The sequence below is a fragment of the Pleuronectes platessa genome, chromosome 9 (genome assembly GCF_947347685.1).
Source record: "Pleuronectes platessa chromosome 9, fPlePla1.1, whole genome shotgun sequence".
In the NCBI taxonomy this organism is placed as follows: Eukaryota; Metazoa; Chordata; class Actinopteri; order Pleuronectiformes; family Pleuronectidae; genus Pleuronectes; species Pleuronectes platessa.
This window is the reverse complement of record NC_070634.1, coordinates 21,328,821-21,350,493: the sequence shown is the minus strand read 5'-3', so window position 1 is coordinate 21,350,493 and position 21,673 is coordinate 21,328,821. Positions and strand designations below refer to the sequence as shown.

The 21,673-nt window shown below is 41.9% G+C and overlaps 1 protein-coding gene across 2 annotated transcripts in view; it reads right to left on the bottom strand.

Annotated features, from left to right (window-relative positions):
* Window positions 1–21,673, bottom strand: part of nek7 (NIMA-related kinase 7) — a 59,254-nt gene that overhangs the window by 11,860 nt on the left and 25,721 nt on the right. For both annotated transcript variants that reach the window (XM_053430050.1, XM_053430051.1), the window contains exons 3-8: window positions 18,276–18,416; window positions 17,468–17,530; window positions 13,294–13,404; window positions 9,761–9,869; window positions 7,416–7,523; window positions 989–1,083 (exon numbers count right to left, since the gene is read on the bottom strand). In XM_053430050.1, the coding sequence (XP_053286025.1) occupies window positions 989–1,083; window positions 7,416–7,523; window positions 9,761–9,869; window positions 13,294–13,404; window positions 17,468–17,530; window positions 18,276–18,416 (627 nt within the window). The remainder of the gene's footprint in view (window positions 1–988; window positions 1,084–7,415; window positions 7,524–9,760; window positions 9,870–13,293; window positions 13,405–17,467; window positions 17,531–18,275; window positions 18,417–21,673) is intronic.

Below are 21,673 nucleotides of genomic sequence, written 5' to 3'. Positions count from 1 at the left end.
TAGCATCTTCTGTGCAAAACACACGAGTGCACCACAAATAAAAAAGTACAAAAACAGACTGTGACCTGCAGCACCCACCGCTGTAAGCCAACCACAGCCGTGCATTACCATAGTGCATTGTGGGGAACTAATTAGCATGAAGGACTGTGGTCTCTGAGCAACCATGACCTGCAAGATGAGCTCAAAACTTCTTCCGTGCGTTCTCTCCACCTCTATGCCTGAGGCGCTGTAGAGGAGGTGCAGTCACCGGTGCGTTGAAATGCAGCCCAAGTGATCAGCAGCTCCGGGGAGTTGGGAGAGAGGAGGAGAGGAAACTGTGGGTGTTTCCTTGCCCGGCAGTGTGTCTCTGACTTCGTGCTTGTCTGTTTGTATTCAGTGCATGTGAGGGCTGGCAAGGTGAAAAATCAGATTGACTGCTATCATTCATGTCCATCATTATTCAGCTCCTCACTCTCCCCTCTTTGTTCCCTGCGCTGTGGGCTCCTCCCAGGCTTGTCTGCTCTCAGTGTGGTCCGTAGCCCTGTGGTGGTTTACTCCTGACTAATCAAACTAGTCAGTGTCACTGGGCAGCCTTATCTAAAACACATGGCCATGTCAGTTCTCCTCACTCAACAGCTTTTCAACATTCAGCAGGTACCCTGCCTAAAAAACTCAGTCTCAGAGTTGAACCAGGGACAGAAGCGAGGAACACGAGGGATATGAGGTAAAGAATTATGACACAGCATTCACAATTTTAATTATTAAACTGTGACAAAAGAGCATGAATTTTTTTCCTTTGCATGTCTAGTGATGCTCACTGTAAATACAGCATCACTCTGTGGGGAAGCGTAAATATCTGTATATATTTTCTTATAGTACTCCCTTATATGTGGGATTGAGGAAGGTTTGTTTGTTTGTTTGTGTGTGTGTGTCCCAGCCGCTGTGTTCTCACGTCACTCCTGCAGTCGACTGCAGGGTGACAGTATGTGCACATATTCCCATAGTTTACCTCATAGAGCAGACATCCTAGCGACCAGATGTCAGATTTGAAGTTGTATCCGTTTTCATGTATCCTCTCCGGTGACATGTAGTAAGGAGTACCCACTGGAACACAGACAAAGGGGGGAAGGAGGGGGGGGAGGCGGAAAGTGGGGGGGAGGAGGACAGAAGGAGATAGGAGGCACAAGAGAACAAGACAAAAAAGAGAGAGTGAGTGTTAACACTTTGCATTGCAAACCCATGCTCCCCCCCCACCAGTTCATCAGCATCACTGACACAGCTCACACACAGCACAGAGAAGCGGGCGAGGATTGGAGGTGAAGTCTCAAACTGTGACACATTCAGGGTCTGCAATACTTTACCGTTTTTTTAGCAATAGCACAAAAACCATAACAAAACCGACGTAGAAGTGGATTCCCTCTATTAATTCTAGGTAAGATCAAATTTAATAAGGTTACATTTCATCATGTACACCCATATACAGTGCATGCAATTGTGCAAGTACCACAAAGTTGCAAACATATGTACAGCAGACACACACGCACACACAAAATACACATAAATCAGTTTTGATTACTGGAGCTCGGTAATGATCTGAAACAGTAGTCAGTGAATATGCCCGGGGAGCAGTGGTGGAAACTTTAAAGTTGGCCACTTTCTGGTTCTGGTTTTGAAACTCAAGAATCCCCAACTGCCATGGCGACTGGCGGAGTGCCAATGAATCAGATCTTCATCCGAACGGACACGACAAGGAACCCCAGCTCTCCACATCACATGCATAACGCACCGCAGGAAGCTTTGGAGATTTGCTGCTTTCTTAGCTGAATATGACCAGATGCCTTTTTCCTCCCTGCATTTGCTTTCTGTTTATTGTGATTTCCCATGTAAAAGTCCACCAAGCACATCCAGCAGAGGTTCCACATTAATCGCATAGGGCTTAAGGATGGAAATCTTAGGAGCTCTTTAACCTGTGCATAGCAGCTCTCAGGCTTCTCTCTCCAAACCCTCTCAAACAAACCTGTGAGTCGAGGACTTTCTGAAATAGAATGACGACAGCTGCTCGGACACTGATGCGCTGCTGTTCAACTTCCATCAGTATCATTGCAGCATGCAGAGTGGGTAGGCTGTGTTACTTATGCTTTAAATGCCAAAATAATCAACATCTTCTGGCATTATCTTTAAAATCCACAATGATTATTAACCTCGTATATTTTAAATTTAAGATAACCTCACACTGTTTACTCTAATTTGCTGCTAATTAAAAATTCTGTGTGTCCGGTGCTGTACAATAATTCTCAGCTTTTCAGTCCAATCAACACCAGCTAATTCTGAGGGTGCAAATACTAGTAAAAAAAAAAAAAGTGAAGTAACTAATGGATTTAAATCTTAAATAGCACTTAACACCACAGAATGAAAGGGCTAACTATGGACTTCTTCATAGATCTGCTGTACATATGAGATAAACAATTTTTTTATTTAAAAGCAGTGTATTTTCAAATTAATTCCTTTACAAAAAAAATAGTTTACCCTATCAGATCTGACCTATACTGTAGTGATGAGTTTTGATAGAGGGGATCTGATGGTTGTTGCATTTACAATACACACTCAACAGTTGCAGTGAGCTGGGGGGGTGAGAGCAGCTTTCAAGTGGAACTCCGAAGGAAAGTCAGCTTGCAGTAATATAGAGGGGGAAAAAATCCATACTCCATACTCACGCACACGAACTCTCCAGAGCCGCTCTGCACATTTACAGGTTGGAGGAAACTGAACTGATGTAATTGCAATTAACAGAACTAATACAGAGGGGGTATTAGATTTGAAGTCTATGGGAAATGAAATGAAAGGTAGCACTTTTAATTTTGGTGCACATCTAATTGAGTTGAAAAAAAAACACGCTTTTATCTTAAAAGGTGCGGTTTTGAATAATGAAGTGTTACCTGTCATTCCAAAAAATAATCAGCATCTGCACAGCCAGAAGCAAGAGAGAGCACGCAGAAGAATAAACTGGGGACTGGGGATTGCCATTTTAATTGGTCATCAGGTTTGTACTGTGGTTTTTTCTTGTGTGTGTATTCGCGTGTGTGCGTTTGTGTATGTGGGTGTGTGTATTCGCTGTGAGATCTCATGGTACGGTCTGAACAAGCTCCCCTAACATTCATTATTAGTTGATTAAAAGAATCAGCCTCTCTTATGCTAATAGTAGCATAAAAAAAAGGCAGCAGCGCCCGACTCTGGCTCCTTCAGCATGCTAAATTAAGGGTACATTACTTATTCATGCAAATAAATTGAAAGTCATGTTGGGATTGATTTCCATTATTGTGGATGTCTATGACAACACTGTATTCTCTGTGTAACAGGGTAAGCGTTACTGTATAGGAGGTGAGATCCTATCCAGTTTAAAGAACCCTGCTCTTGTGAAAATTAACCAGTCCTGTCGTTTAAAATACATTTATTGATATAATTACACAGACTTGCTGCAATTTCCTGTACACTTAAAGCCTTAAATGGAACTTTCAAATATAGTGAAGCATTTCGTGCATAGCATTCATTAAATGTGTTAACGTTCCCTAATCTGTGATCCATCACCACTTTTACATCTGTGTGTTTTAAACAGGGATGAGACTCTGCTGCTGTGGGGACTTGAAGCTTTTCTGTGTGCAACCACCAAACTAGCATCTACCTTCTGGATCTAAGGTATTTAGTGGATGTCTGTGAATTTTAATTACAGATGACCTAGGTTACACACACTCCCTCCCTGAACTGCATGAATCTCTACATGCACATCAGTCATGATAAATTCTCAATCTGTAGAAACACGGTTCTGATTCAGAGCCAGTGCAACCGCCACTCCAGCGGGTTTTAACAGACAAAAGATTTCAACTATTAGTCAGGAGCACAGCCAGAAACGATTTATCCTCTTAGTCAAGGGAGGTTTTCTGTATTTTCTTATAATCCAATTATGTTTTCCTTGGTGTTCTATACGTCTTGGTGAGCCCTCACTCCCTCTTTGGTCGTCCACCTACGCCTCTTCGTTTCATGTCTCGCTTGTTTGGCTTTATAAGTTAATAAAGTCTTCATATACACATTGAAACAGTCATAATATATTTTGTCAACACATGCCTCTCCTACTCCAGTCTGCTTCCATTTTGTTCGCTCTCCTCCTCTTTTCCTCCCTTTCCCCCAGTACTCATCTTCAACACCTTTCTCATTACAGGTGTTAATTATAGGTTTATTATACTACTTATTACTGCCAATTGGCTGGTCTCTCTTTTCTCTAATGATTGCATTAGCTTTCCTGTTACGTCTCTGCTTTTGTTCTTTTTTGCTTTCATCCAACTCTTTCCATAACCCTACATCCTCAACACTGGAAAGCATAACGTGTGTAGTGGGTGTCTTTTGCATGCTTGTGTTTATTTTTGTCTTAAGTCCCAAGTGGATATGTATGATGTATATATGATGATGACTATATGTGAATGGTTATCTGCTCTTTCATATGTATGTTCTTTCGTCCAACCCCCATGTGGATGTACATCTCAACATTCATCTGTATAGGAGACAAAGAGTGTGTGTGTGTGTGTGTGTGTGTGTGTGTGTGTGTGTGTGTGTGAGTCTGAGTGTCTGCAGGCTGCTGAGCAGCTGAGTTGAAAGCCTAGGAGCTGACAGGCTGTATGCCTGGACCTCCATCTCAGCTCCACCACCCTGCTCTACTGTTCAACTGGGTGGCTGGGCTCATTACAGACCCACGCTGGCACGTGATTGGGCATGCGAGTACACTTGTGTGTGCGTGCATGCACACAAGCGAACATACACACACTCTTTCTTTCTATCCCTCTCTCTCACTCATGTTTTCCCTTTTCTCCTCCATTTTTTTATGTCACATTGTCATATTCTCTCCTCTTACACTGCTGCAAACTTTTTTCCCCTTTCTCTTTGCTTTGTTTTTGTCTCCTCTTCTTTTCATTGTCACTGTCACGTTCTCCTCTCTCGCACCCGGCACTCTTTTTTGGTTTCTTTGTCACTCGTTCTTTTTCTTATGCACCTTTCTTTTTCTGACATATTGCTTTCTCCCCTCTCTCTCTATTCCTCTCTCTGTGTGATTTCCTCCATTCTCCAACTCTAGTTTTCTCTCACCTTCTCTCTCTTTCTCCTCCACCTTTGTATTTCTCTTTGACTAAAAGTCAGGGCGCCAGAGGGAGGGACAGAGGGGAGGAGAAGTGAGGATGAGCAAGATGAAGAAAAAGCAGCAGGAGAGAAGGAAAGGTGACAAAGAAAGAGGAGATCAGCTGTTTAAAACGCACGGCAAGAAATGTCATGTGGAAAGCCAGTGACGCACTCAGCATCCCTTGTTGACAGGTCACAATAACCTAGGACATCATCCGTCTCGATAGCACAAGATCATCTTGGAAAACATTCTACCAAACATCCTTGTTTGGTTAAAATATTCTTAAAAGAATACAAATTACTCTAGTGACATAAGGACAAATAAAAGTCATCTTTGAAAATAACATATGCATTCTCATCATGCTTATGATATCATGTCAAATGCATCTACATATAAAAGAAAAATGATTTCAATCTTCACTGGAAGAAATATTACACTGTGAGCTGTGTAGATTAACAAATCAGTTCTGTTTGCTAGGAATTAATGAGTGGAGTATTCCAGTTGACCCCTCAGCTTGTGGGGCTGCCTCTCCTCCGTCAGCCTAAAGAGGGTGCTGCGGACTCAACGTTTAATGAGCAATCACAGGCACGTTTCACCCCGCTCTGCCAGCACCGCAGGCTGCTTCGCTGTTTGAGCTTCTGCTGAGTTCATCATGTGATTCACACTTTCAAAGGCTGGGCTGCGGCTGTACAGGGGCTGCATATAGCGCGCCGCTTGTGGTAATAACAGCGTGAAATAGGGAAGCAAGACAGTGCGAATGACGGCGTATATCTTTGTGTATATACTCTCTAGATTTTCCCGTTCTTGCTTAAAGACTTGAGTTTCAGGGAATTACTTTTTTGTGCTATCAGTGTAATATTATTTTTTATTATTTCATGTACAATATCAGTTCTGTTATTATCTTATACAATAATATATGCAATATGACATTTATTATCATGTGAAATACTTCTCATGTCATTTCAATTACTCATCTATATGTATATTTTTAGATTTTTTTATCTTTTATTACTTATATAGTTATATATTTAGACACATTTTCTATAGATATTTTTAATACTATAACAAATCATTCTTTGTGATTGTAGCTTTGGAGCAAGGTTTGGCAGGAAATGCATTCACATTAACAGAGGTCCATCTTATCTTAATTCATGATTGAAAGTGTAAAACACTGAAAATTCTGCTTGTGTTCTGGCCTTTTTCCCTCTTCCTTCTTTGAAGGACAGTCTTCGCATATCCCTACATTCTCAAAACACATCAGTGGTTTAAAATGTTCCTTGGAAAACATCCTTATTTACAGGCTTGAACAGTAAACAGAACATTGAGCTTTTAGTGTTTTTCTTGATTTCTTCCATCTTCTAGTTCATTACAAAATAGGGATTATGCTCCGACTCTTTCTTGACTTTACAGCATGCTCACAGTTAATCACCAGAAAAGGTGCTGGAGCAGAGAGACTGAAACAGTATGGCACAGTGGTAAAAGGCTGGTAGGAACAGACAGTTAACAAATTGTTAAAAATGTAAGCTAGTGTTTTGAACACTCCTACACCCATGAAGCGAGGGAGACGAGTGTGTGCATTTGTGTTAAAGCCAGTGTCGTGGGGTAAGTGCGATTAGCTACATGTTTTCCCTGACAAGAAAAAAGCTAGAAGTGGTAGAGTTGTCGGTGTATAATATTTATAAAATCAAGAATTACTAAGTTTTATTTCACTCTCCTCTTGATCAAAAAGGTTTATAGAATTGTCCTTGAACACGGTTAACACCAAAGAATGGATTTTAAACATGTGGTACAATTCAATTTGTCAGTATGTCCAGTCTTAGATGAAGCAACTCCTTTTTTTGTTACGTCTTAGTTATTGTGGCAAAAAATGTAATTTCCCTGAAACTAAAAAATATTAGTGTTATATGATTTTATTTCCTACGAGTAACAAACACACCCGAGCACTGCCAACAATAACCCCGATTGTAAAGTTGGCCGGCTTGTTTTATGGCACATAGTCACAATCAGAGCTGTGTTTCAACCTGCCTCTGCCCACTCTTCATCTGTGTTAGGGTTAAAGGTCAAGGCAACAGGAAGTGGCTAAGTGGCCTATGAAGGGGGTGGGCACAGCCCTGGCCAGGCAGCATGACTGTATGACACATGGCTCTGGGCTCACCATGCCTAATGAAACACATCCAACATTGGGTGATTACTGGGGGCCGCTCTCGCTCCCTCTCTCTTTCATTGCGTGTGCGTGTGTGTGTGTGTGTGTCTGTGTAGACTGTTGAAAAAATACCTAGCGAATGAGCGGCAGTTGTTTTGGAGCTGAAGAATCGTCCCAGTCCCAGGTCTCCTAGTTTCACTACTCCTGTGGCTGTGATGAAAACATTGGCTGGCTTGATATCTGGAGAAGAGAAGAGTGGAGAGGAGTCAGTAAAAGAGAAAAGGAAGGCATTCATGAACTGGTTGAATTTAACTGAAACTCACTGTTTAAGGGCCTAATATAAATTATATATTAGTAACAGAAGCAGCAACCACACCTGTGGTGGGGATAAACTATAGTAAACAAAAACTGCATCTGCTCTTTGCCCAGTAAACATGTCAGCGTTATGGAAATAAGTTGAACAATGAAATGTTAATCGAAGGTATTTTTGTGTGTTAGCATCCGATTTCTGTTGCTTTTTCAAACTTAACGTTGATGTGACAACGCATCAGACTTTGAAATTTACTGCTCCCGTATAATCTTAAGCTGTTTTTGAATAGGCGGTCTCTGTCAAGTGGTCATTAAAACTCTGAGCTCAGGGTTCATTATTGTCCCGGTGCCCTAATCAGAGTCAGCCCAACGGAAGTACATCACCTGTAGCGGTTTGTGTGTGTGTGTGTGTGTGTGTGTGTCTGTGGGTGTGTGTGTGTGTGTCTGTGCGTGTGTGTCTTTAGCAGCAGCCTATGTATATGAATCTGGGACTTGACCAGGCCCTATTGAAAGCATGTGGGGCCATAAACACTATGTTCTCTGGTCTATGTGTTGTTTAAGAGCTTCACTTAAACTTTCTGTCATATGCAACAAGGTCATTCACAGTAAAGAAAACCCAGATTGAAATACAGACATAATGTTCTGTTTTCTGTCATTTTCTGAACCATGACTAGAGATTGTGTTTAATCCAAATCGGGAGATGATATGCTTCAACTTCTTAAAAATGCCAACATTATGCTTTTGAGGTTTCGCCTCTTCCTTTAGTTTGTGATACATTTTTTGTGCATGTAACAGGTCTGCTAAGTTTAAAACGCAAGAGTCCTTCTCTTCCACAGAAAACCCTGCTCCTTAAGAGCCTGAAAAGCTAATATATTCATATAAACCTGGAAATAATTAAGAAGCTCGAGTATTCAAAATCATTGAAAAACATAAGACGTTCTTCACGCGCAATAAAGAAGAAACATTAAAGATGCAGGAAGAATAAAAGTTACAACACCATCAAGAGATCAATACATCCGTCTTCTTTCCCTGAGAGATAGAAATCTCTCTCGTCACAGATACAGATAAATAAAGAATTCAAGACAGCAATCAGCTGTCAAACGAGGGCTGTCTTGTTGTGGTCTCAGAGGACGAGTAGCAGTTTCTAAACGGCTCCTCAGCCGGGAAACAAGGCCAAACATTTGATGCGGGCTAAGAAGTACTGGCATTTCACTGTGGATGACTGAAAAAAATAAAAAGTCCTATTTACTGATGATCCAAGTTTGAAATTGCAGGCAGCAACAGAGGAGTGTATAAAGGAGACAAACATGATAATGATACATCGGTGTATTAGACTGACTGCGAAACATGGTGGAGAGATTATTCAAGTCCTATTGTGTTTCGCCTACTCTGGAGTCGGAGACCTGCACCGAATCGACTACACTCTGACCAAAGAGAGCTACCACTTCATTCTTCAGACACATGCTGTACTCTGTGGTTTGCATATGTGTGGAGAGAGCAGCAGGACAAAGACCCCAAACCCACAAAGCTACAAACTGCCAGAACTACATGAAGACCAAGGAGTCCCGACTGTCATTGCCTTTATTCCACAGTCCCTTGACCCCTACCCCTGAGACAGCTGAGCCTTCTGTGGCATCACTAAGGTCATTGGGACACAGGGAAATATTTCAGGGATAGAATGAGTCATAAAATTCCAAAGTCCATTTGTTCAAAGATTCAAAGTTTTACTTAAATTGTTAAGCTCATACAAACATTTAAAAAGTAAAAAATGCAAAATTCACCAATGCAGCAAATGAAAAAATAGTATTATCTTTAAAAGCGGTTTTGAATAAAATTAAATAAAATATATTTTCAAGGGCTAATGTAAGAGTTCATATCTTTGACTTAATTTTGTCAATAAAAAGTGGTACCTCTGCCTCTGTGTTTTCTTATCCATAAAATTCATAGGAGGTGAGAACAGATCTGAGCAGCATTTCTACAAATCTCTGCATTCAAAATACATAATCCAATACTACTGAAACAATTTTACATTCATGGAGGCTCAATTTATAAGAACAACCTGGTTCAGGTTTTGAGAGATTCTATATATTAAAATAAATCTATGTATTGGTATGTGTGTCGGTGTATGTTTGTGTGTGTTTGTGTGTGTGTGTGTGTGTTAACATTACCTCTGTGCATGACCCTCCGGGAGTGCATATGTTCGAGCGCACTGCAGAGTTGGACGAAGTACTTCCACACCGTTCTCTCTGGGATAAGCCTCCTCTGCTTCTTAAAGTGCTGAAAAGTAAGAGAGATAATCCTTTATTAGTAACACAGTGGGGAAATTTGCCTGAAAGAAAAAACACATAAAATACTTTAATAGGGATGGTAAAAAGGTCTTGTGTGACAAGGAATACAATTTTAAGATTGTAGCAAAAGTTTTTATGTCTGCGTGCGTTTGTGCCGCATCAATCCCCGGCCTCAGTCCTCAGCTCTGTGACTCCACTCCTAATGCAACCCAGACCGCTCTCCTCTCGCTCGGTCCTTTTTCCTAACCAAGCTCCATCTCATTTTCTCTATGGCCTACAATGAGAAGCACATGAATTCCCTGAGAACAGAGAGAAGAAATTTGTGGTACCTTCCAAAAGGCTCCCATCTGGCACACAGCAGCTCTTTTGTTAAGTGCAGGTTTGTGGGACGAGGGTTCCAGTTGTTTTCAGTTTATTTATTTATTTATTTCATGGGGGTTGTTCTGGATCATTTAGACTCTGGTCCCTCCCAAGAAAAGCTTCACTGATGACAGAACTTAAACTTGGACATCGTGGCTTTTTGATCCACAAAGACAAAAATCATTAAATGACAATTGGAGCTCCTCCTCATAGCAATGTCTAAGTATAAAAAGATGTAGGAAATACAGCTACTGGCAGGATTTTTAAAGGGTGTTTTCGTGGTTCTATTTACAGGACGGAAAAGCTTCAACTTGAGCCAGCTCCTGCACATGGCAGTTACAGTTTAGACATTTAGCAGAGACTCCTGCGAAAACCTATGACAAGAGCTACGGTATATTAAGTTCAATATCATAGAGGTCAGTACATAAATCTAACTTACAACACAGAGTAACTGTGTATGTATATATTTAGTTGTATCTTATAAAACTACGGTTAAAAAATGTTGACAAAGCATGTGTGTGATTGTTTTAGCTGTGCAGTGTTTAGAGGACCAGATTACAGTAGAAAATATTTAGTAGGAGACATTTATTATAGAATCAAAGTGAAAAATAATCTCTAGTCAGATCAGTTAGGTCAAGGTGGGGAAAGGATGTGACTATTACAAATTCATTAATTCAAATAACAAATAAGAGAAAAGAAACAAAGAGATAGAAATAATGATGAGGTGATGGAACATTATGAAGAATCAGTAAGTAAAGGATGTCAACGATGGTAAGAGGTACAGAAAACGAGGGATGGTGTGCATGAAAGAGAGGGATAGAGATAGATGGAGGGATGGAGGGTAGACCTTGGCCTACATCGAAACAAAGCGTCAGTGAGGAGCCATTCTTCCCTTGCCCTCCCATTTCCATATCAGAGGACTGTTTGATGTCAATGGGGGAGCACACCAACACCACCACCACCGCCACCCTCTTCTCCATGCCTTTAACAGCAAACACTGCACATGCAATATTCTGTAAGTGCATGCAAATCAAGGACCATTTGATTTCATTTTAATTCTGAGATGGTCAGAGAGAGTAATAGAGAATGAAGGAGGAATAGGGGAAGGAGGAGAGAGCAGCAAGGAAGACGAGAAATCAAAAAGAATAAAAAATGTTAAATTCATGCATGGGGGGGGGGGGGCTGGTGTCAGTTTTACATATGGAAAACTGTACGAATGTGTTTACTTCCCATTACAGCCAAAGAAGTGGGGCTAAGCCCTGGCATGCACCTCTGGACTGCCACTGTTACATTAGGAAAACAAATCATTTAGAGCGGTGCAGGAGACAAATGCACATGTGCCCTGTGTGGTGTCAGCAGCCATAAGGCAGAGGCACAGTCTGAATGCTCCCAGCATCCTCAGTAGCTTGGCTAAGATAGTGACGCTCAGTGGTTTGTGTACCTTACCTCCTCAAGCTGCCATGTTATGTCTTTGTAAAGTGAATCTCTGAACATTTTTGTGGGTGTCTCCATGGCCGTGTCTGTACATACCTTGGAGTAAAGCAAGGCATATGTACACTATGTGTTCAGTTTGTAGGCGTGTGTCGGCACTGGATATATATACCAGTGTGTGTATGTGTGTGATGAGCCTGCCATGTTCTTCTCTCTTGTACCGCTAATCCTCGCCTCTCCTAATTTGCTGCTGAGTAAGACTGCAAACAGCTTGTCGAGCTGTACCGATACAACGCTGCCGCATCATTTATGCATGGGAGAAGACCAGGGTTTTTACATGCACACCACTTATTTGCTATACTGGCAGGATTTTTATCATAACTCTGGATTTTGGTTGAACTACAAAAATGAATAACAGGATGAGCCGGGGATGGAATCGCTGCCACTTTTAAACAATAATGTTGCTTCTTCTGCTCCAATTTCAACAGCAACAAATCTGAACAAAAGAAATAAGATTGAGGTCAACTCACCTATGTGCTCAAAGTCACACATGATGTACTTTATTCAACCATACATATGCTTTTATATTGATTAAGGGTTATTTTAATGGTTAAAGCTAGTAAAATTGATGCATCTCCTTTATTAAGAATATCAAACTATGATGAATAGCTGGGAAAGTTGATTCCAAAAATATGTGGTCAGTATTTATAGTATTATAGTATAGTGTAATATAGTATTAAAAAATGATGTGAAAAGATTTGAAACCTCAAGTTTTCCCACATCTTCATAAAAATATAACCAGACTTCAACTTCAGGATTATATCTGTAAAAGATATGAGTTAAAGTTTAAGATTAAAGCCAAATAAGTTATCTTGGTTATTTGTTTACAAACCCCCCCATACAAAAACATGCTGTAACTTCAGAACAATTAATCACAGTTGGATTTTTAACAACTTCCCTTTCCCAGTCGAGGCACATGTCACAGACTTTCGGGATTAAAGGAGTTTGCAGGAGGCCTTATTTTATTTGGCTTTGGTTTTATTGTGGAGTGGATGAATCACCGTGACTCAGTGTCCAGGTAGTCAAAATCATTTTACAGCCGCAAACCACAGACCGAATTCCTTCAGTCTTAAAAGGCCACGTCAGCAGTTTGTTCCTACAATATTAACATTTCTTTCAGAGAGAAAATGTGAGATACAATGTCGGACCGGCAATTTTTATGTTCAGATATTGTCCCCCAAGGCCAGAACATGAATTAAAACCAGTTATACACCTATTCATCATCATATTAAAGTACTAAGTAATAAATCTCTAATTGCTGACTGCGTTAGTTTTAAGTTCTAAAGATAAGTAGTGTGAAGTCAGTGTTAATATTTGTATAAATCACATTAGTTTTCATAACTCAATAATCTGTAAAAAAACAAAGTGACCACTTTCAAAACTGGTCTAGGACTTTCCCTTTAAATGCAATAAAATTACTGTATAATTTCCTATCATCTGTGGAATTCTAGCCTCTTGTGGTTGAGTGTTATAGAAGTTTTCACAGAATCAAATCACTCCTCTATCAGCTTCCTGGACACAAGCGGCAGCTAGAGAGACAGCTGCTGGGCTGAGCTCCTTACCTTGATCATACGTGAGAGGTCCCCGGCATCCGCTAACTCCAGGACTATGTTTAGCTCATTGTCCTCGATAAAGGATGCGTGGTACTTTATCACATTGGGGTGGTTCAATTGCTGTGGGAGAGAAAAAAATAAAAAAATCAAGACATGTCATGAGAGAGATAAAGAAAAAGCAGGCACGAGACATGTTGGTGACACTTGTCACATTAAGAGCGTCCTTGGTCACACCATCTAAACCAAGACTGAAAAATCCTCCCTTGTCGAAACTATGGCCGGCAGCGTCCTCTTACAAACCTGTTACACATTCTATATCCAAACAACCGACCAGCTTACAAATAACAGAGGTTTATTTCATAAGTTGTGCAATCAACTATACTTTCACCACCAATTAAAATAAAACAGTTGGATCCATTTTTGGATTCCATATTGGTAAATGCGGACCTAATGAGATGCTTTTGTCCTCAAGTGTGACAAAGCTGGGTGATATGTCACAACAACCCCTCTGTCTGTGGTGACAACAACCCATGTGTGAGAAGCACAGACACACACACACACACACACGGCTGACAGGCTGACATGGCTGGCAGTCAGAAAAACAAGCATCCTGGGTTCATCTCTGCCTGAGATTCCTTCCTGTTGGTTGGCCAATAAGGCAGGAACAGCAATCCCTGTAGTAAGCACAAAGTCTCTATCCATCCAGAGCAAGAGAGGAAAAGGGGGAGAGAGGGAGGAAGGGAGGGAGGGAGGGAGGTGCAATGAAGGGAAAGAAACAAATGACACAGTGACACAGACAAGGAAAAGGAATGATGGAGGCAGAACTGGATGGGGTGACGAGTTTGGAAAAGAGAACAAAGATGAGGGGGGGGGGAGAATAGCAAGAGAAGGTGAACGGGGGATGGGGGGTGGGAGGGTGATATGTGGAGAGCTGGAGGTGTGGAGCTGGGTGGCGTGGCGATGTGGAGGAGAGGGGGGGCCCGTGATGCAAGCAGACGGAGCGGTGTGACAAGCGTCCTCCACTCGGCTCCACTCTGCTTTCTCTGCTGTGATTAAAGAAATGTTCATGCTCTGGATGATCCAGACAAGAGGGGAAAGGAGAGCACAGTACAGTGCACTCCGCTACACTACACTCTCCACTCCATCCCTGCATCCCTCCGCAATCCTCTGCTTTACCATTCGTTCCCCCTTTCCCTCTCTCATGTCTCCATCTTTCCTTCACCCTCCCGTGTCCGCTCTTGCCAGATGTATTTTTGGCTCAGGGTGGCAGTTCTGCACGGATCCACGCTGTCGCACAGCCAGGGAACGATGACAAGCCCCCTCCTCCACCCGTCCCGACCCACTCCTCTTCCTCAACTTCAACCTCCGGCGGAGGATTCAGAGAAATAAAGAGATGTGTTCACGTGCAGATGTTTATGTAAATGATGGATTGGAGCCTCCTGCAGTACAACAATCATTCATTGGGAAATATCACATAGCGTATTGCTTGATTATGTAATTACACATGCTGGCTGAGACCAACCAGTGTGTGTAATCACTTAATCATGCAGGACCGTGTGATGTATTTGGTGAGCTGGTGATGTGTTTCAAAGAAAGACAATTAACTGATTAATGCTGAGGGCTTAAAATTAACCATGACACTAAATTGGATCATAGTTATAAAATTCAATTACATGATTATATTCAGCTGATAACGATTGATCCGGTGTGCTGATCACCGTCACCAGCAGAACTGAATGCCTTGTATTGTCAGATATTCATATTTTAGAGTAAGAAAATTAGTGCATATGGAAATTTGGTTAGTTGAAGGAGAAACAAACTGCTACAAGAAATATAGAGCTTATAAACAGACCTAAAGAAGTGCAGTTAGTGTGTGTATCATGTTAAATGAAGCTGCTTCCTGCCAGTTCTTGGTCTTGTCAGTAAACCGCTGGAATAATCTAATCAGAAGCAGAACCCTGACATACACGCTAGAGGGTGGATACAAAGATTAAAACAAAAACAAAAAATGTTCGGTTTCCGTTTGGTCATCTCAGTCAAATAATATTTGAACTTTGTGTATTAAATCAATCTACATATAGCCAATATAAATCAGTGTCTTTTGACAGTCATTTAAAAGCTGCCCACCCACATGTAATCAAGGTAAACAGGCAAGCTGTGACCATGGTGACAACTCCATGACAGGGTAACTTAAACTCAGAGCTTCAGCTGAAATTAATTGCATCATGCTCAGAATGAAAAAAAACAAAAAAAAACAGAATGCCTGCTTGGCTCGGGTCGGCTCGTTTACTCTCTCAGACTCGGGTCAGGTTCAGATCAAAATATGCCGCCGTAGTCGCACTCTAATACACACAGACACACACACAGACACACACATTTTTACACAAATACATACAGCGCAGAACACAGACAAGCAAGCAGACAGACATCATTACTGCTCTTCACTGTTAATTTGGGCGGATCATTAGTCTTCAGAATACAATCCAGTCTTGATAGTAACCACAAGCGAGAGGGATACACAGCTGTGGGATTTCAAGAATGGTGAAGCTGGCAGATTGGCAGGGAGCGGGCTATTTCTGCAACCAACATTCCTATCAGCGAGGGTTTAGACAAAAGGACCGAGTGAGAAGTGAGATTCTCAAGTTGAAATCATCATGCCAGAACAGGAAAACACAGTTGAATGAGCAGACACAAACACAGACAGACAAACAAACAAATAGGCAGACTGTTGAAAGGCCATGACTGAATGTGTGTATACGTGTTTGTGTGTGTGTGTCCATGCACAAGTATGTGTGTCATTCCAGTCGGCCCATGCCAGTGTGCCTCTCATTATTCTGATTTGGCTGTGTCTCCTGTTGGCCTGTCTAGTGGGGATAAGGCAGAAGGACTGTCTCTCTCTCTCACACTCGGCCCTTTATTATAAGGCTGGCTGGGCAGCATAGGGCCAGGCATAACTTCCATGTTCACTACCAATCAGCTTACACGATAAAAGAAAGGGCACAAAAAAGCTAAAAGCTCTGAGGGGGGAAAACGAGAGAAGGAGAGTGAAAGGAGGAGGGGATGGATGGAACTACATGGCAATCGGGCGAATAAGGTATAGATCGACGAGAAACGAACAAGCAGAAGAGACAGACAGAGGAATGGTACGGAGGAAGAAGATTCATATAATGAGACAAAAGAAGACTCAAGATAAGAGAGATGCATAAAAGGAAATAAGAAATGTAGTCACCTGGCAGAGGGTGACATTTAACCCTGCACTGACCCCTCTTAGGAGGTCAGAGATACGGACCCAGGCGAACTCGGCTGTCTCATGCCGTCAAGTCAGTGATCTGCTACTCAGATTACAGCTCTCTGCTGGATCTCGCTCGCATCTGAGTATCGTTGTCTTTGATTGGCCCGCAGAGCCCCGGGAGCTTCACTGAAGTGTTTGAGTGGCACAAACTAATTGGTTTTGTTTTCTTGTTCTCTCTAATGTGTATGTGTGAGCACGCATATGTGCACAAACCGCCTGCAGTGCGCACTCACACACGCACACAGAGGGGCTGCATATACGGAGGGAAACACTACAAGGGATGCATGAATGCACACAATCAAACCACAAACACACACAACTTTGACACACATCTACAATCTTTCAGACAGGAAATACTGAAGCTGTCATTAGTTGTTCATTAGTATTTGGAAGCAGCCCATTTGACATGTTTAAGATTTGATAAATGAAACCTCTTGGAAAAAAGACAGTAAAAGAAGAATGAGGAACCGGAGGAGGTAAAACATCAAGAAGCACATAAGGGAGGCTGCTAAATTTCCATGCCGATGCTCTGTTGCCCGGCTTTAAACATTACAAAAAGATAAAAAACAATGATTTTGGCATTAAAAAGGGAGTCAATGTGAGCCTGGAGGGATGTAACACTGCTGCACAATACACACGTACTTTAGAGTCACACACACATATTCATTCACTCTTTTTACGTGTGTGCACGAATACAAAAACACCCCCTCTGCATTCATAACCCTGCAAGGGCCCGCGCACACACATGCATGGGCCCACGCACACACAACACACATCCAAGCCGTCTGGTGCAGATCAATTGTTTTCCTGTGGTGGAAGGTCTCAGCTGAGGCACCTTAAGAGAACAGAGCGCAGCGCATGACGCTGTCTCCCTCTTCTCTGGTTCTTTACCTTAAGGAGATCTATCTCTTTGATGCAATCTTGCCGAGCTTTGGCATCCATCAAGTCGAATATCTATCAAGAGATCAAAAGGGGGGAGAGAGGGAGAGGGAGAGAGGGAGAGAGAGAGAGAGAGAGAGAGAGAGAGAGGGAGAGAGAGAAAGAGAGAGATAGAGAGAGGGAGAGAGAAAGGGGGTGTTATGACATGTTCAAGAAATGGTAAGATTGATGTGTATCTGTAAGTGTAGAGAAAGTGTGTGTGGGGAGGGAATCACTTAACAGAAAACATGGTTGCTGTTATCTAGACAGTGGCGTTGGAGTGACTACAGGTGTTTCACATCAGTGTAAAACGGACCTATCACTCTGTGTGCGTGTTTGTGTGTGTGTGTGTGTGTGTGTGTGTGTACCAAAGAAACGTAACCTCCTGGTTTTGTCAATATGTATTTGAATCGGTAAATATTGTACAGTATCAGTGTATGCGCATAATCAACATGATATCTATTGATACAGTTAATTTCATATTTATTTTAATTTCCTAAGTTAATTTGTGGTTCTGTTTACACTTCAATATCAGAAACATCAACATAATAATACCCATGTGTTGATTAAGTTCTAGATAAATCCCCAGTGCTTAACTTCCCTTTATTGTAAGTAAACTTGTTTCAGGTCTGACTGATTGTTTTGACCTAATGTCAACATAACAACAGGTGATAAAAGGTTGTTGGACACAAAAATAGCCGACATTTCACTTTTGCTAAAACCACTGGCTGCACTAGTCATTCAAATGGACTTTATATTTATTTATTTTTCTGTAACTTACCTGGACCTTCTTCAGGGCCACTGATGTGTTGTCTAGCAGGTACCTCGCCCGGTATACCTCACTGAACTGCCCACGACCAATCTTCTTCTCGATCTGGAAGTTGGCGAGGGAATTATGGCCCATATCTGGCTGCAGTGGTTTCTGAAAGAAGAAAAACTCTATTCAGTTTGTACACAAACACACATTTGGGGTGTCTCAAATCGGAACCTGAAAGAGCGTGATTCAGGTTGATGGAACTATCGAAAATATTTCCGATATTTTATCAACTAAACCTTACTCCATGTTTCAGGAATTTTTTGGTCCAATCATGACTGAGTGATCAAATCTGCGGAAAAAGTTAGGATAGTCGAATTGCTACCATGTCCTTCTACAGTTCCAAGACATGCATGTTTGTAAAATGTGGGAGTGAAAACCTGCCCGCCTGTGGGTGTGAATGGTTGTGTCTCGCGACCTGTCCTGTTTGTGCCCCGCCTCTCACGCAAAGTCATCTGAGATTGGTTCCCCCCCCGCGACACTGACAGGATAAGCGACATGGCTCGTGGAATAACTTCTCAACATTACTGGAAGAGGAAAAGAATGATAGCTGAAGGCTGTGGGTAAAACTGGAGAGGCCCAGCCTCTGTGGTATGTTTTGCTGAGAGGCTGCTGAAGGCTTCTGATGATTTGACTGGCATCTTGCTGATGTGTCATGCTATGAAAGGTCCTGAGGAATCTGCACAATTTTAACTGTAGCAACACATCACCTCACTAAAAGCCCAGAGATCCAGGAAACAACAGAATTTCTATTATTTAATAAACTATCAATTCAAAAGTGTTACTTACATGAGGCAAGCCAGCAATAACCTTAAGGCATGCAGTAGGACACCAGACATGTTGGCACCAACTGTTTGATTACAAATTAACACTCAAAATCTAGATTTATTTTTTGCACACACACACACACACTAACACACACTAATAAACCAGAATGAGCCCCTTGGATATGATGTGAGAGGAACAAAAGCACAGAGCAGTCTGCATGACCTTTCCAGCCTTTTGTTAAACTTGTACAAGGCGTTGGCGGGAGCAAACAGAAGGTGACAGATATCAGAATGCCACATGTCACCAGTGCTTCTGCCAACGTAGCTGTGGGAGCCGCTCTGGGGCAGGCGACTTAGGACAGACAGAAGGAAGACTAGGAGAGGGGAGAAGGTCAAAAATGAAGTCTCCCAACCACCAAAACACACGAAGAAGGAGTGTCATCACACTTGTTTGCTTCACTTGTGTGCCACTGTTTGACAAAGTTACCATGAAAAGACTAGAGGCTGTACAGGATTCCTTCAGCTGCCAACTCACTACCAAGGAAGACCAGGTCAAATTCATTGAAGAATTAATGATCTTTGAACTAAACTAGAGTTTGGTAACTAATGACAAATTTATTTTCACTAATAATTCTCACAATATTTTCTCAGTCAATCAAATTAAACTCTAGTCTGCAAAATGTCTGACATTTTTTAAAGCAGCTACCAAAATAATGTTGAATCATGTTGAATCAAGAAAATCTATAATTTCTTGCATGTGAGGTGTTGGGAACTGATTCATAGATTCATAATGAATGATTCCAAGGATTGTTCATCCAAGGCTGGGGTTGGGGGGTGGGTGGGTGCGGGGTTGGGTAAATAACCAATTTAAGCACGTCATTGTTTTATGTTTGACAGCCAACGGAAGAGGTGTGAGCCAATGAGATGCCCTGTCCAATTAACACTGCTGAGGTGTGTGCATTTTTCAGCATGACACCACCATCATCCAAAGCTGTCTGAGAGTCAGTCTGACAGCGAGCATGACACTCCGCTCCACAGCCCACTGTTTAATATTACCATCGCTCAAAAGAACGGTTGTGTCTCTTTGGTAATAACCACTGAATGCTTTCACAACACTATCATAGTTCCAGTGGGGATTTCAAAATAAATTTAACTTGTATTTAATTTATGTTAAATGCATACCAATACAAAAATCTACAAGGGGCGTGTCATGCTTTAAACTTGGCTAAATTATGCTTAATAATGACTAACGAAGAAGGATGAACATTTTGAGGAAGGGAAGGAGAGAGAGAGAGAGAGAGAGAGAGAGAGAGAGAGAGAGAGAGAGAGAGAGAGAGAGAGCGAGAGAGAGAGAGAATGAGTAAAGGAAGAGAGAGAATGAGTAAGAGAGAGAGGACAAGGGGGCATTGCTTTCATTCGCTGCGTGGTAGCTTGACAAATGTTAGCATGAACCTCTAAAGCGCTGTGACAACCGCCTGCTGAGAGCACAGTCTCGCTAATGTGTCCTGGCATGCCAGCCCCGTAATCACACATTTACATATGCAATGACCTACATTTGCATGTCAGATCGCACACTGTCCGGCATGATTAACAGTGGGCACCTCCCCGTGTGGAGTCGCCCTGGGTGGCAGCAGAGGCCATGCGAGGGTGGAAGAGAGGGCTGGAGGGAGGGCAGCTTTTTTGGCAGCCAAGGGGCCGGGCTGCCAGGCAGGATTATGTCAGCCAGCAGCCCCGGCATTAGACACTTCATTAGAGCTAATCTGTTTAGCAGTGGGCAGTGTATGTAAACTTCACAGGCCATTTGCGGCACCTCTTCGCCCCCTGGCCTGGCCTTCAAAGGGCAGCCAGGCCGCAGCTGACTGACAGGCCGTCTCATCTGCCGCACACGGGTGTCACACAATCAGAAGCTCCCAGCTGAAACACAAAGCCCTGACAAACACACACCCACACACACAGGAAGTCACAGGGGAATGACCCTGAAGGACACAGGGTCAGTGTCTTAGCAAAATTGCTAGGGCTATACAGAAAAAAATATCTTAACATGACTTTCAGGTGCATGTTGAATAAGAAGGTTGAGCTAAAGGATGAGGATATCACAGACCTTTCAGAAGAACAGGTCATGTGTATCATGTTTATCTGAATGAGTTAAGCATCACACAAATGCTGCCAAGGCTAAATGTTTTATTCATTCATGGGATGTTCATGAAAAATCTAAAAGAACAAAAGAAATAATAAGGCAGGTCAGGAAAAGCCTCCTACTCAAGTCATTTAAAATAATTCTCCAGAAGATTTCAAACAAAGCTGAATATTTACCTGGAATTAATTAATCACTTTACTCAACTTTTATCCACAGCTGGAGCTGAAATCTGCGAATAATATAAAATCTTTAAAAAAAAGTCTAAGATCACTATAAAAATCTTAAATAAAACATCAGTTATCAGAATTGATAATTTACTCCAGGCCTTTACTACAAGTAGAGGTTGAGAAGAAGAAGCAATTACTTTAAGGAGCATTGATTCTTACAGTCTCTTTCTAAATTAGGATTTTGGTGTTGCATAGTTTCTTCATCTCTTTCTCACCTCACATTTCTGCCCTGTA